Genomic DNA, 16,679 nt, shown 5'->3' on the forward strand with positions numbered 1-16,679 from the left:
TTACAATTACATTTTGCACTGTTTTGTTACTGTTCTATGCACTTTTAAGTTACTAAGAGTTACAACCCAGCTTTAAAGAAAAAAAAATAGGGAATTGTTGCTGCCTGTTTTGAGCTTCCCCTCCCCCCTCCCAAAGACATGTGCTCTGAGCTCCTTTGTTCCAAGCGCGGGCAAAGCCAAATGTAACTCAGACTCTTCAGCAGTGTCTGATTGGCCGCTCACCCCGGGTCCGCCCCCAGTCCTCCCCCTTTCCCCTTCTCCTAATAAAAGATGGTCGAGGGGAGGCAAACGCCCTCTCTCAGCTCAGCTACTTTCCTGTAAACATCTCTGGTCGTCTGTCTCATTTGAAGGCTTCTAACTGCAGGGAATTGAGCGAGCAGGGAGCTATATTTCTCCCTCTTTGCTTCTGCTGATGGTATTTGCTCTGCAGCTGATTCAGGTACCGATTTTAGAGCTACTGAAGTGCTAGATTGCCCGTGCTACCTCTCAAGGCTGCTCGAGGCTTTCTAAGGCATTGAAATACAAGCGCTAGCCGGTATAAAGCTGAAAAGATACCTTCCGCAGGGCACAGCATGGGAGAATGATTAACTTAATCCTCCTACCTTGTTTGTTTGATGCTGCCTCACTCCAGTGCGAGTCAATAAAACTTTGTGCACTGACACACAACTTCCAGCACCTGCCAGCTGGGCCAAAATGGGGATTAGCAAAGCTGCCTTTCTCTTTCTTTTCTTGCTCAGCTCAGGTAAGAGTCCTTTGACTTCTGCTTGTCTAGGTGAGACTGGGGCCAAACACTAGCAAGCTCTATGTGTTGAAGGTAGATCCCTAAGCCAATGCATCGCTCATTTCCTGGACAATGGCGGATTTGGGCCTTGCAGGTCAGAAAGAGTTGCTGTAGAATGAAGTGAGAGCTGTGTTGTTCCACAGTCGTGTTCATCAGTGACACCAGAAGAGCAGCAGCTTTGGTGTCTGCATGGGCAACTCCTGGCTCCCGGCAAACATCTCCCATGTCCAGAGATGGGGGCACCTTTGGGAAGCAGCCTGTCAAAGGCTTGTGCAAAACCCATAGCAGTCAGTGAGAAGTCATCTCTGATTTCAGCAGGCTTTGGATCAAATGCTAAAGGTAAAGCTGTGCTTACTGCCAAGCATTGTTAAGCACAGTGGTACTGATCTTCATCCTTTATGACAGGAGTTTTAAAGCTTTGAAATGGAATATTTAAAACAAAATTTAAAATGAACAGGTTCCCTTATATTCCAGAAATTTCACATTCTGTTTTCAAACACTTATAATAAAATGTTCTCCTTTGTTTTCCTGATGGCAGTAGGTAGAAATTTACTCTTCAGTAACCTAGATCACCTTTTCCAGGAATATGTTCAGAACTCTTTTTTACAATTCCAAAAGAAGATAGGTATTCCACTAAAGGTAATATATTAATTTTAAGCTTATCTACAAATTCTGTAAATCAATATTCCATGTGCAGTATACATTTCAATCAGATGTCAATCAGATACCATACTCTCTTGTACTTTGAAATTACATATAGTTGCGTGGCACTTAAATGACTTTTTAAATGTACTGATAAATATATATCAGTACAGTTTTTATGAGTTTTTAATAGTTCAGACACTTAAAGTCAGAATACCAGGGACATATCATTGGATGATTGTGCCAGGTTATAAAAGACAACTAAGGAAGTGGGGGGTTTATTTGATCATTGTTATCAACTCTATCTGACTTGCTTGAAAGTGATGATCTACAACTGCCTTAAAAACCAATTTTTATGTCTTCTGGGTTAGTATTGGTCAAATCTGGAAAGATGCATATATAAAAGAAGAAACTAGTTTGTTCACATATATTTAAATATTCTGTTCAATTATCATGTGCAATGTCTGGGTTTATAAAGATTTTAGTCAGACTAATACATTTCCCTGATGCATTTGAAATCTTTCATATTTTTTTCTTAAGTTTATACTTTGCAGCGTTTTTCATGCAACCTTTTCCTTTCTATTATCTAAGCTTCTGCCAATCTGTGTTGCCTTTTACTTTATGCATGTCATCCAAAATCCCATGTAATCATTCTTAAACCAACTGTAATAATTTTTTTTTTCTTATAGTCACTGAAAAGGAATAGTATCCAAAGTAGTGCTCTTTGAAGAAACACAGAGTTTTAAGATGAGTCAATAAAGTTTGGAAAGGAGTATTTTCCTGTCCTGGTCCCCTGGAACAGTGACCTCAGTTAACTTAGGAAAAAATTCAGGAAAGGAAGCACTTGTTCACTGATTCCATCAGGAGAAATTAGTAGTCTAGACTATTGGTGCACCACATAGTCCTGCTGTAACAGCAGGATTAGATATGGGAAGCCTCAGTGTCAGGGATTTCTTAAGACGTGGGGTTTATAGCATTGAGCCAACTCAGCAAAAAGACACAGAAAATGCCCTCAGCCAATTAATAATCTTACTTTCACTAGCGGCCCAAATACCTTTTATTTTGTGTGAATCTGTGTCATATGGAGGTAGATGATGAATGGCCCATATGTCATGGGAATTAGTAACACTGGAGAGATGCTGCAGTGAATTCAGCCCTAATACGAATGCATAAATGAAAGATTCACAACATTACCTGTACAAAATTATGAACTTCCTGCATCTGTCAATAATAATCTAGATCGAAAAAATGAAATAATTAAACCATATCACTTGTGCAACATTGTAACCTGATGCTGGACATGGAAAAAAACTCTTGTAGAAATTAGGAACAGAAACATAGAATCTTTATAGACATAAAAAGAAAAAAAGTCAATTAGATGGCAAACTCCATCGTGAGCAACAGTATTTTAGAGGTGTGTTAAATGTATTAGCAGGTACATCATATAAATCTTGTGCACATGCAGTTTTCAGATATAATAACACTAATTGATTTACTAATTTAAAATCTTGGGTTAATTTGTTGCAACAGAGACGTAGCCTGACAATTTCATTACTAAGTCTGCTCAACCCATTACAATAAAACAATGGTGGCCACTGTAAAAGGCTATACAGTAACTTTCTGATTGAGGTTTCTTGCTCTAGGGCAGGACATTTTGGGACAAACAACTAGGCAGTGACCAATAAAACTATAGGGATTGCACAACCCACATGACAGGCCATAATCTCACATCCACCTCATTCATGCTTCTCCAAAACTTTGATACAGGTATCACTTCCCTTCATCTTTCTCTAATCAGTGTTGACACCACTTAATCTCTCTCTCTGTTCCCCCTCACTCTTGTTTCACATTTCTTGTTTTTACCTTCAAACTCCTGCATAACTCTAATCAGAACTGCCTCTACATCTTTCTTCTGCTGCTTTTCTCCCATGACATGTTGCAGTCATTCAGCTCTGATTGTGTCAGGAGACAGAAATCACCTCAGAGTTCATCATCTTTTAACCAGAATTATGCAAAATAAATTGTGTCTTCACCTGTCCGAGCTACATGGAAAATGGGACTGAAATCCACAAATCTTCTTAACTGCAGAATTCTCATTTGTAATGTCTGATTCCTTTCCTTTCCTTTCCTTTCCTTCCAGTGAAAGGAGATATACTGGATGACTATTTAAGAACAGATGGTGTTTGGATACTTACTCGAAATAAACAGTTTTACAAGACAAATAATGAAAAAGAATGTGCAGAGAAATGTGAAGCAGAAAGAAATTTAACCTGCAGGTAATTTCTGTTGAATCTTAAAACGGTGCCATTGTGTGTGTCTGCGTATCAATGATATGTTCCTACTGTTGCTCAGAACCAACATCCCCACTCTGCTGCAGCTCTGCCTACAGCAGTGTCTCCCATGCCTGTGCCTTTAGCTTGTGACTTATCTCCACTCATAAATTACCACAAGATCAAGTAAAGAGTGGATTTACAATGTACTACTCATTTTATAGTAAATGTTCAAGCTCCTGTTTTTATCCAACGTTACACGGAGAACTGCTTGAGCCTCTTTAGCTGGATGCTGCTTTGTTTCACAAAAGTGAAAGGTTTCTAACCCATTGTAGGGACAGACACTAGCCTGAGCAGCTAGGATGCTGCTGATAATGTTTTGCCAATGCAGTTTCTAGTTGCCCACACAATAACTTATTCACATAGTCATATATCCTGAATAAGTGAGCCACTTGAGAGTAGTAGATAACACTAACCTCTTACTCAGTGTCTAAAGTACTGAGTGCAGTATCTGAAAGATAAAAATGAATAGCAGTGCTACCAAATTAATAATTTATAGAAAAATAATTATGAGTTGTATAATTTGAATTGCATTTAAAATATTGCTTCCTATGTCAATATTGCTTCCTTCTCAATTTCAACAGGGCTTTCCTATTCACCAGGAAAAAGCTAGAGTGTTTAACACTGGCTGAAAATGCTAAAATGACAGTGATGTTCACCAGCACGGACACAGTTCTTTATGAGAAGAGAAGTATGTGTACAGTAAGATGCTACATATTTACTCATCAAGCCTATTCTAATGGCATCCATCTGTTCTCCGCTGCAGTGCTGGAGCAAATTCCTGTACAGGGCAGAAAACTAACAGAGAATTTGGGGGCCAAACAGGAAGAAGCCACATTACTAAAAATGCTGTTCAAGAAGGATCAAATACCAAGGCCTAGATCCATGGTGGTCTCTATGTGCCATTTGAACTCAGAAGTTACTTGTTGTCTTCCTTCCAAACCCAGTTACACAGTCTTCACCTCCTCTCCCTGGGTGTTAGATATGTCCACATTTATTATTTAGACAGGCTAAAACAATTTAGGAGGAACCTCGCAACATCAGAAAGTCCATGGGCAAGGCTATTGACCAGCCATGGACATGCTGGGACCTGGGTCTCACTGTTGAAGCAGCAGTGACTAGACTTTTGGTCCCTCCAGAAGTACCATGCCAAACCAGGCAGCAGCTTCCTTTTAGCAAGACAAACAGCACAGACATTTGTAGTCCCAGCCACAAACTGTGATGGCAGTAACTATTGCAAGGTGTTCCAGCAAGGCTCAGTTTCTTCTATCACATTGCTCTCCTGTCCTTGCTCTAACATTTCCATTTTATATTTTGAGGTTTAGGGAGACTCCTCTTGTGCAAGCCAGAAAGGGGAAAAGGAAGGGGAAATCAAGATCACTGCCCTGAATATCTGGAGATTTTTCAGTGTCTGTTGCCAGTAAAAGCACCATCAATAAGATCTGCATTCTCTCTGCCTTGGAATCCAACTAGAAAAATACCTGGGATAGTCTGAGGCTAAGATGAATCAAAGATTTGGGGGCCACTTATGTGACAAGTGTATTTTGATAACTAAATATTTTTGGCTTAAAGGGATAGTTGGATGACACCCACACTGCAAATGTGCTTACAAACAATGCCTTTCAAAGAATCTCCAGCTGCTGGTGAAAGACATTCCTATTTATCCCGGTATTACAATAGTATAAGCATGTATTTTTTGCATGTCAAAACCAACTGTGATTTGATATAGCTGATCTCTTGACTTGATTTTGTTAGCTTTATAGCAATGCTTCAGAAATTTTTCTCATTAGATGCCCAGTAGTTGTAACTAATTTCTTTTAAAATACATTATAGAATCATAATGTTTGCAGGCACAAGAGGTTCAAAACATGAGTAAAACATGTTTCAGCATGTACAGATGAGCTTCAGTTATATCTGCAGATTTTCAGTACCAGGAATGAATGTTGTAACACCTCTGAATTAACAAATTTGATTCCATTTCAGTTTACCTTATGGAGTGTAAAAGAGGGATTGGGACAGACTACAGAGGAACAGAAGCCAAGACTCAGAGGGGTATTCCATGCCAGAAGTGGGCAGAAAAAATACCCCACAAACCAAAGTATGCCTATTTTCATTTCTTTATGTTGTTCTGAACCTCTTCCAAGCTTCTTCATCTTCATATACATACACAGATTTACAGCGCAAGTTATCAAATCCTGTTGTCAGGTGACTTTTTAAAACAGCTTTATCTTCATCTGTATTGTTACTTTTGACTCCACTGGCAGAGAACTGCAATGATCTGGATAAGGAAAGGATGCATTGTCAGCTAGGGAAGTTGGGTCTAAATGTGAGGTGTCTTAAGCAGATTAAATGCTCCTTCTCTCAAAACTATGAAGATTTTGCTATTGGTGACAGGGGGGTCATAATTGCTCTGCTCTGTATAAGGTGGTATCTGTCCACCTCTACGGCCCCTCTACCTGCCATACAGATAGTAAAAAAAAACCAAAACATCAAGAAGAGTATCCAAGGGTCAAATGGACCTGACCAGGTAGAGTTTTCTCAGGGCTGTTTGTCACTGGGCTCCCTGAAGCAAGTGGGGAAGCAGAGGTCCTGTTTCCTCTGATTTATGTTGAAAATTATTTTTGTTGTTATTCTAATGAAACTTGAATACACTTGCTCAGATAGTTTAAAAGTAATTTGGTCTTGTCTGGGAAGATTACTGTAGGAAGAAGCCTAGCACCACTTGCTTCAGATCTCTGTGTGACCTGGTTGTGTTTGGTGAATAGTCTCTAGAAATACATAACTTTTAAAGTAGCTCCATTAAGACAAACACGATAGAGCCACAGGTTGTCCCTACAGCTGGATGCATGTAATTAAGGACAACAACTGTCCTTTGAGATTGTCATCGTCCTTGCAGGCTGTAAGCTTGCTCCTTATTGGCAACTGGGACCTAGGGAGAAAGCTACTAATAATGGTAGTTATGGCATGTTTTTTCAGTTTTCATTTATGGCTTACAATGGGGAATCTGTTTCTCTCATTTTACTGTGAATGAATAAAATTCACAGCTAGGTGCACAAGTTGGACATTTCCCTTCTGTTCCACTAAAGTATGGGAATTAAAATAGAATTTTAATACTATTACAGTTATACACCCGAAAAACACCCCAATGCAGGGCTGGAGGAAAACTACTGCAGAAATCCTGATGGGGATGAAAGTGGACCTTGGTGTTACACAACAGATCCTGCTACGAGATTTGACTACTGTGCCATTCCAGAGTGTGAGGACCAGGTCACACACACTGGAGAAGGTATATTTACTTTCCAGAGAAGGGATGTTCAAGTAGGTAATATTATTCCTGCTACTTTTTGGTGCTTTATTTTTACAGATTGTTTTCAAATTAGAATTTAAATCAAGCTGAACTTAAGAAGTTCTCAACTCAGAGGTGTTTTCCTAATTGGCTTGAGTTGTCAAAGTTCTTTGGTAATCATGGAAGAACTAAAATTTTCTGATAATTTGCTGATATAGTTTGCTTTATCTTCATCTGTCTTGTTACTTTTGACTCTACTGGCAAAGAACTGCAATGATCTGGATAAGGAATATATTGCTCTTGTACCAGTAATTTATGTAATTGTAACAAGAGTAAAGACTGACCCAAGTGCTGTGTTACACACTGAATTCCTATTGCTAGCAGCACATACAGATACAAATTCCTCCCTGCAAGTGAAACATATTCCTAAAGCATTATTAATTTGGCCAGGCTGTAATGCAGAGTCTTCTGAATTCCTTTCATTGTTAGCCTGAGCAAACCCCACTTCTCCTTCCAGTGTAGTCTTCCCCAAATAGGCTGGTGCATTCCTCACTTTGTTTTCCTTCTGCCTAGGACCTACAGGGGAGTGCATGCAGTGTAATGGCGAGGATTACCATGGACAAGTTTCAAGAACAGAGTCTGGACTTGAGTGCCAACGCTGGGATGCCCAAGAGCCTCATATGCATGGATTTACCCAGAAACAGTGAGTGATGCTCAGCACTGAGTTCATTCCCACAGAGCCTGGGAGACCCTGCCTGCAGTCAGCCTTGTTGATACATCTGGCCATAGCTGACTCACGAGCTTCTCTTTCATTTTCAATGTGCAGCTATCCAGAGAAGGATCTGAAGATGAATTATTGCCGCAATCCTGATGGTGAACTTCAGCCCTGGTGTTTCACTACCAGCCCAAATAAACGCTGGGAATATTGCAACATTCCTCACTGCTGTGAGTCTGATTTCCTGAGATGACTCCAGAGGGTAGCTCTTCTCATTAAAATTATGCAGGGAGGGGAAAGACAAGAAACCACAGTTCTGACTAACCTAAACATACCTCTGTGAAGCAGGAGAAGTGCACGTTAATAAGCAGAATCACTCATTAAATTTCTGTTATGTAAAACCAGGTATGGTCAGTGAGGATGCAGGTGTCACGAAGAGCAATAAGGCCAAAGATGTTATGGAAAACCATAATTTGCCTTTAACCACTTTACTTTTCAACTTACCTGGGAGGCAGGACATTCAGGTTAAATCAGGTGGTAGTTTACTGCTGATCTGCTAACTCACAGAAATCATCTGAATTGCCATGTGGCCACACTGTGATATTTTACCTGGGTCTGATCAGCACAGCCAGCACTGCCTTTTTCTTAGCAAGGGATGAATCCTGAGAAACAAGTTCAGACCTCATGAGAGAAACCTGACATACCAGCGAGCTAGCTTAACTCATTAAGCAGAGACCACTAAATCTGGATGTTTCCAAGGCACTGAATTAAGAGATAACATTGCCAATTGTAGAAGTGGATTGTGCTTTGAGAAAAAAAATTTAGAAGTGTGTTTTTCCTCTCTAGAGCTTGCTTTCTTATGTATCTGCACTTGCCAGTGCTCTAAGCAGTGGGGTGTGTTTGCTAGATGTAGTTCTCTTCACCATGCTTAATTACAGAAGGCAGAATAACTATTTATAGACTTCTGTATGATAAATTGTGAATGTTACCAAAGCATTTCCATCCTGTGCCTAAAACTTAAAGTTTAAGGAACACACCAACCTTTTAGGGTTATACTCATGTCTTTGGGAAATTCTGTATATTATAGGTATGTGCTGTAAATTCATTTTCCATTTGCCCTCTGCAGGTCTCTGATCATTACTCTTATTTTCTTTGCTGCTCCCCACATGGCAGACCATTTCACTTTCTTTCTTTTTTTCACTATTCCTTCTGCCTCTCTTTCCCAATTCACTGGCTCCAAAGGCTCAGCTCCAAGGTTGCTTTGCTTTCTCTCACAATTTCTTCCTGGCCCTTTCTGCCCTTCCATGCTACCTGTATTATATTACTGTACTCCATTTCACTTGGGTTTACAAGACTGTACAGGACTACTTACTGCCTTTCCTGTTCTGCTCTCAGGGGACAGCACGCACAGAGTCTGGCTCAACCCAGCAGAGTTATTTACTGGCTGCTGTAAAAGGGCAGACATAGGACATCCATCTGGCATAAAAATGTACTCTTTGATTTTGACATGGCTTTTAACCAGATTAACCTCTGCTGAAAGAAAAAAAAAGCATCTTCAACATTATATTTTTGAAAGCACTACTTATCAGTATTTTTCTCCCTTCCCCCCTGTGCTCTCCCCTCCCCTCTCCTTTTTTTCTTTTCCTGTTCCAGCTACACACCCACCAGTCTCTGGCCTAGACTCCCAGTGTCTTTCAGGGAAAGGAGAAGGCTATCGAGGAAGGATATCCATCACCGAATCAGGAAATGCCTGTCAACACTGGAACACACAGTTTCCTCACAAACATGGTTGGATTCCTGACAGATACCCCTGCAAGTACGCTGAGTCTCATCGTTGTAACAAATACCAAAGAACAGAGTTATTCCCTATGAATCCAAATGCAGAGGCAAGAGGAGCACAGGTTTTCCTCATTTATGTTATGTTGTACTCTCGCTGTTTGTCAGTGCTCATTACTCCTGTCCAAGTCTTGCTCTTCATTTTTTTCTGCCTCCCTGTTTATTCTCAGGTATTTTTCTCACCTGTCTCCTCCACATCCCACTGCAGAGCTATAAGTAGTTCACTACTTTTATATTAAAATTCCCTTGGCTGTGTTTTGGCACATTTTCAATGCATTACTCTTCTGGAAGAGTGATGCTCCAAGGACAACATACTCCAATACATCCTTGTGCTCCAAGGTCAGAGGAACTGGGTTTGCAGAGCATTAGCAATGTGCAGGAATAGCTGGGACTGACTGGCTTATAGCTCTGCAGTTTGATCCAGCAAGTTTTCCTAGGCACGTGAAACCCTGTCCATTATCACAGGGCAGAGAGCAGCGGGCACCAGTGCTCCTATCTACACACTTCCAGTCTGTCACATCCAGCCTTGCCTGGTTCTGACTGTAATCTCAGGGGTATCAGTGCCTTCTGTTTTGAAGTCAGCTGTTACTGCTGCATCTTGGCCTCAACAATAAGAGCAGAAAGTGTAAGCATCGGAGAAGTTCTTCCTGTTATCTTCAGCACTTATACCGTAAAGTCAAAGACCATTGATTAGTCCCAAAGCAGTGATGCATGGGTTAATCAATCTCCAGAAAGAATAAATACACCACTGAGCTGAATTCTGCATGCAGTAGTTGTTAATAGTCATGCATGCAACTCTTCTGGATTTCTATGAATGGTTTAAAGTCAGTGTTCCTGTTTCCTGTTTTAAGGGGCTTAGAGGAAAACTACTGTAGAAACCCTGATGGAGAGAAGAAGCCTTGGTGCTATACCACCAGCAGCAGCGTTAGATGGGAATATTGCACAATTCCTCCCTGTGACAGGACAGATCAAGGGATTGCTGGTATGGATAGCGGAGTGTACTTGTGATAAGGACTTTAAAACAGTGAAAGATTTATTGTTTCGTATTGTAAATGTATTAACTCTTTTTTTCAGTCACTTTGTCACTGTTAATGTTTGTCTGCCTGGCATGTTGCAAAATCTGCCAAATATTAAACTTTCAATGGTTAAGGAAATACAGTGATGGTTGCAAATCACTAGTTGACTCAACAGAAGAATTATAGAATGAAAGATATTTATGCTTTTATATTCCTTTTTTTCCCAAAGGCAGGCCAATTATAGCAAGTTCATTGAAAAATTAAAAGCAAGTTTAAACAGATGAAAAATTGCTAAATAAAATGAACTCCCATTTTTGGAAATTAGCAACAAAAATAGGATAGGAGCTTCCAAAGCAATAAAAATCACATTGAAACATTCATTCATTTAAGCACAAAAAATAACAAGAAAGTCTTAGCACAACCAAAAGGATAATAGAGAGATTGAAGTTTAACATAATGTCTGAAAAATTTATCATGGGCACAATCACCAGTATCTCATCTTTGAGGATTTTTCAACTTTCTTGAAGTTGAACTTTCTTGAACTTTCTTATCTTTAATTCTAACATGTTCACATAAGCCAAAGTGAAACTGACTGGTGAACACCACCTTCACTGAACAACATCTAACATAACCAGTTAAAACTGTGAAAGTTTTCTCAGTATGTTTGGAAATGCCCTTCTGCTGCAGGTGTGATGATTTCACTGGATGCTGTCTGCATAAACGAGTCATTCATTTTTGTCATGCTGTGTGTTTGAGGCTTTCTTGTGCCTGCTCAGTAAGAACATAAAATTCTGATGCCAAAGACCAGTTTCTGTTGTTCGCCGCAGATGTGCCCGCACAAGTTCCCCAACCAGAGGAGTGCTACCGAGGCAAAGGCCAGAGTTATCGTGGCACAACTTCCGTCACTGCATCGGGAAAGAAGTGCCAGGCCTGGAACTCCATGTTCCCACACAGGCACATAAAAACCCCAGACAGATTCCCAGACGCGTATGTTTATCTCACTTTTTCTTGCTTTCTCTGGCAATAACTATTGCTGGTTATATTATCTTTGCACATCTATGATTTAAAACACTGATAGGGAATATGTCTATAAGAGTCAACTTTTCTAAGATACAGAAAGGTTTTCTGTTAGTCTCATTTTTAAGAATTGTGTTTTCTTGTTATCTAAATTCTGTAAGTAAGTAAGATACAGCTGTGTCCCTTACTCTTAAATCTGATCGTCTGTAACCAACACCAGGAGACTTGTATCCAGAGACTGGGCATCTGCTGAAATATGTGTTTTGTTTATGAATTTGAGACTTTTTGTTGTGGCCTTTCTAATGATTTAATCTGGGGAGGACACAGCATTTATGATGCAAAACACGCAGTCAGATATATCATGCTTAGAAATACCATCTAAGTGTTCTTTGCAGGTGGAAATGGGCACTCAGAATTGCATACGCTGAAATTTCCCCTTATCTGCTTCAGACTAACAAAACTGTACCAGCGCTGACTGGACCAGTGATAAGATAATCAACATCACTAATGTGCCAGTTTTTAGTAAGTGTAGGAAAGCAACAGGATTACAATTGTGAGGAAATACATCATGCTTGGTGTATTATAACTATAACCAGAAAAGGTGATACTTTTCTTATTTTTTTGCCCTTTTTATGATGTCATCCTAAATAATTTGAAATTTTCAGTTCTATTTTGGCATCAAAAAACTTCAGCATCCTCAGAGGGGATGATATCTTTCAAAAACAATTAAAAAAATTAAAATCAAGCTGTGAAAATGTGGAAATCATGTTCTGTCATATTCAGAGAAAAAGCATTTCAGTTCTTTTTTATTCTGAGACTGTGCTGTGAATCAGGACAGGGAAACACTGCAACTGTGAAAATTATTGAAGAGAGAAATTCTACTCCCCCGTGCCCCAGCAAGCACAGACATGGTAGTGGTCTCACTGAAGTCAGTAGAAACGGGGTCTGGGGAATTTAAGAGGGAACCAATTGCATAAGCATCTATTTGCCATTCTTCTGAATATGAGAACGAACCCTTTGACTTTAAAAAAAATTTTGGAAAAGCCTAAGTGCCCACCAATAGCATGAATCTTCCTCCATATTTATTACTAATTCACACATTCTCACAGTTGTGTATGCTTATACATGCATACTTAGAAATGAAAATAATTGCCATATGGGGCAATTATTTAGGTACTCAGTGCCTTGAAATACTACAGCCAGAATATAATAGTATATTATAAGCCAGTAAAAGAGTATAAGCCAGTAGTTGAATTATGTTTCCTTATGCATAAATATATTCAAGACTCCAATATGCATGTGAAATATAACTCTTCACTAGCATCACAGCCACGAATGTGTTTGCTGGTAATAGCATATCTGGCCATAAATAAAACCAATAATAAATGTATTTATTTGTACATAGTAGATGTACATAGTACATCTTTTTGTCAAGATAGTCCTATGCTTACTTTCAGTCTTACACAGCATGACTGTAGACTTTATTTGTGCAGGGATTTGAGGGACAACTATTGCAGAAACCCAGATGGTGACAGCAGCCCATGGTGTTTCACCACTGACCCCAACACGATATGGGAGTACTGCAATCTCAAGAGGTGTGATGATCATACACAAGAGCCTGCACCAATGACTACCTTGCAATGATGGAACAAAACATTGGCCCAACTACACCAACCACATCTGGTAACAGCTGGCTATAAGTGTCACCTCCTGTAGAACCTGTGGGTAAAGGAAATAGCAATCCATCAAAATTACTCGAGTGTCATGGTTTAACCACAGCCAGAAACTAAGCCAGAACCATGCAGCTGCTCACTCATTCCCCCATCCCTTCTTTGGTGGGGAGGAGAACTGAAAAAAAAAAACGAGTCATGAGATAAGAATGCTTTAATACTTGAAACAAAACTATGTATAATAACTATAATAATAATAAGAGCAGCAATAATAATTGTAATGAAAACATGAGAGAGGGATAAAACCCAAGGAACACAAGTGATGCAATTCGAGTGAGCAATACAACTGCTGACCAATGCCCAGCCTGTTCCTGAGCAGCAATTAGTGGCTCTGTCCAGTGTATGTAAAAAACATGTTTTTCTACAGTTGGAATATCCCTGTGGCCAGTCCAGGTCAGCTGTCCTGGCCTTGCTTCCACCCAGCTTCTTGTGCACCTCCTCACTGGCAGAGAATGGGAAACTGCAAAGTCCTTGAGTTAGAGTACACACTACTTAGCAACAACCAAAATACCAGTGTGTTATCAACATTATTCTCATTCTAAACCGAAACACAGCACTGTACCAGCTACTAAGAAGAAAATTAACTCTGTCTAAGCCAAAACCAGGACACTGACTAGGCCTGCAACATAACAGTTACATCCCTCCTGCAGCTTTCAGATCTGTACTGCTGAATTTTGCAGCAAGCGCTCTTTAGTTAGTACGTGTCCTGTAGCCTATGTCATTTTACAGTGCATTCTGAAGGACGTCTTTTTAATTTACATGAACAAGAGGAAAACAGACAACATTTCTAGTATTTCTCTAGCCATGTGCTACTGAAATACAGAAATGTTACTATTATAGGAATTTTGCTTGTTTTCAGGGGGGTGATCTTTGCTTGTGTTGTTCACAGGCAGCTTTGTTTTACAAAATGAGGTAAACGAGGTTTTGCTCTGTCCTGTTTTGTTACTTCCTTAATTAATAGTCTACATTGGTCAAAGTGGTATGACATTTCTGAAAGTATAGTGGAGCTTTGCATGGGTTACCTATTTTGCAAAGGAAGGTGGAAGGGTTGAACAAAAGATACATTCCTAAATTGAGTTGTGTGCTCTTCTTACTCACATGCAGCAGAAAAAAAGTACCTGTAGCAATGTCCTTGGAAGCAAAAGTTGCTCTTTCAGTCTAACGGGCTGCTGAAATAAGCTTCTCTCATCAAAGTGCTTACTGATACCAATTTAGTAAAAACCTTGAAATCTTTCCAGATATTTGCAATATGTTACAGAAAATGTTTAGCCTGAAGTTCCTTCATATGAATATGTAATCATCCTGAATTTATGAATGGAAGTATCAAAAATAGTTAATTGTGTGGTGGATTTACTTTGGGAAGCACAGATAACTGTCAGGTAAGAATAATCTTTGAGTATAAGCAGGTCAATGCATATAATTTGGACTTTCAAGGCTCAGAAACAGTTTCAGAAGCTCAACAATTCTGCACGAAGCCCAAGAACTGAGGTATACACAGCATTTTTTTCTTAAGTCACACAGTCAACCAGACTAGTAGGCAAATTGTGTAGGGTAATATCCTACTCATACTAGCCCAGTGCTGTGAATACCCCACTCACCTGAAGCAAAGCCTGTAATACACTGCCTGAACATAGAGACTGTGGGCAGTGCATTCATTGATAGAGTCAAAAATCATTGGACATAGGTATTTATATGCTGCATGCCTGGATTTTAAGGAACCGCATTAAAACAGTTTAATTATTTTTGTCCAGATCAAGTAGATCAGGGATGTGGAAAATTAGGAAACTTCCATTTTTTTATGTGTAATTGAGCTTACAGTGATCTGGGGATGTACTCACATCCATGACTGGTGGATCTTCAGACCAAGAGCATGGCCTGGATGCTTAGAAACTACTTTTTTTTCCCCCAATTCTTTTACTCTAGTGATGCCTTTTCCTGGTCTTAAAATCAAGACTCAAACACGGTTAGAAGGGGAAAAGCGGTTTTACCTCTGTATTTATTTTAAGGATCCTTAGGTGCACTAAGTCCAGGTCGAATGCACCAAAATGCACACATCAATGCCCACCCACGAAAGATCTGGTATAACAATATAGGTCTTACTAATTAGCATATCTATCAAAAATTCCCCAATGAGAGGCTCCAGTGAGCCTCCCTTCCCCAGGAACCTTCCCCTGGATGTTCTATCTCAGTTTACAAAATGTGTTCTGGAGAGGACCTTGGTGTCTGGGGCTTTCTGATCCCTAACTACAAGGCTTCTAAGATGTTTAGTCTCCTAGCTTAACAAAATTAAGTCTAAGAATGTAGGCAAAAAGCACTAAGAATACAAAAAGCCATAAAAAGGTATATAAAAGGGGTATAAAAGAAAAGGCAAAAAATCATCATGGCATCGCCAGCAGGTCTAATAAAACACTTTCTCTCTCTCAAGTCCTTGTGTCAGTCACATTTTGAGGCCTTTGGAGTTACAATATTATTCCTGCCAGTATTTTGCTGTTTGCATGCCTAGTGTCTCTATTACTAGAGGAATCACTTTATACTCTCTTTTCCTCCCTAGGCTGAAGTTGAAGGACCTCTGGTCTGCCAAGAGAAGGACATATTTGTCCAATATGGAGTCACTCTTGGAGACTGGACTGTACTCAGCCATCAAAGCCTGGTTTTGTCCAGATTCCTAGTTTTGTTTCTTGGATCAAGAATGCAATGGCTTCCCACTGAATCTGGATGCAGGCTAAGTGTCCTGGAAAGCAGTCCCTGTGTCAGAAACAACATTCCAAGCATGGTTTTACAAATTATGTAATAATTCATAGGAATCTTAAATAAATACCACTACTGGCTGAGTGTAAGTAGCTATTGCAAAGCAATAGGCAAGCTGAACAATTGCTACTGTCTGTCAGTGTCCGTGTTGTACCTGCGTGAGTCAACCATGTTGCACGTGGCAGCAGCTATAAGGCTCCTACTCCACCCCTGTTACACTCCAAATACTTAAATAGGCACTAAACTGAAGGTTTCTTTACTCTAGTTGGTGCAAAGGGAAATCCCAACCAGATATTCTAAAGAGGTGAAAAATCACACAAAAGTTTACTGGCAAAAATATAGAAAATTAAGGGATTTTGGCAAAAGGATTGAATAGGACATCATATTCAACACAAAACCACTAATAGCATTACTGACCATTAATTTAGTATTTAGCATTTACTTTCACCCGGAAACCTTTAAACCTATGAGATGTTATGTTACCCACAAAGTTCCATGAAAAGAGAATTAGGATAAGAAAGAGAGAAAGAAAGAAAGACAGACAGAAGAGAGATAGAAAAACACACATAGAACTACCA

General features: G+C 39.6%; 1 protein-coding gene across 1 annotated transcript; it reads left to right on the top strand.

Moving 5' to 3' along the window:
• Positions 1 to 636: 636 nt before the first annotated feature.
• On the top strand, positions 637 to 16,228 carry LOC116441018 (plasminogen-like). The gene is made up of 13 exons (XM_032102487.1): positions 637 to 742; positions 1,364 to 1,420; positions 3,564 to 3,699; positions 4,338 to 4,444; positions 5,737 to 5,851; positions 6,876 to 7,039; positions 7,613 to 7,742; positions 7,866 to 7,984; positions 9,408 to 9,570; positions 10,442 to 10,572; positions 11,434 to 11,593; positions 13,117 to 13,218; positions 15,905 to 16,228. The coding sequence occupies exons 1-13, from the start codon at positions 694 to 696 to the stop codon at positions 16,020 to 16,022; spliced, it is 1,551 nt and encodes a 516-aa protein (XP_031958378.1). The 5' UTR covers positions 637 to 693; the 3' UTR covers positions 16,023 to 16,228.
• Positions 16,229 to 16,679: the final 451 nt, after the last annotated feature.

This window comes from Corvus moneduloides, chromosome 3 (assembly GCF_009650955.1).
Source record: "Corvus moneduloides isolate bCorMon1 chromosome 3, bCorMon1.pri, whole genome shotgun sequence".
Lineage (NCBI taxonomy): Eukaryota > Metazoa > Chordata > Aves > Passeriformes > Corvidae > Corvus > Corvus moneduloides.

What these genes read in the sequence shown, in the direction of transcription:
- LOC116441018 (XM_032102487.1), top strand. Translation starts at nt 694, where the DNA reads ATGGGGATTAGCAAAGCTGCCTTTCTCTTTCTTTTCTTGCTCAGCTCA. An exon ending in TCTTTTCTTGCTCAGCTCAG is followed by an intron (nt 743 to 1,363) that starts GTAAGAGTCCTT and finishes CACCTTTTCCAG; the next exon opens with GAATATGTTCAGAACTCTTT. An exon ending in AGATAGGTATTCCACTAAAG is followed by an intron (nt 1,421 to 3,563) that starts GTAATATATTAA and finishes CTTTCCTTCCAG; the next exon opens with TGAAAGGAGATATACTGGAT.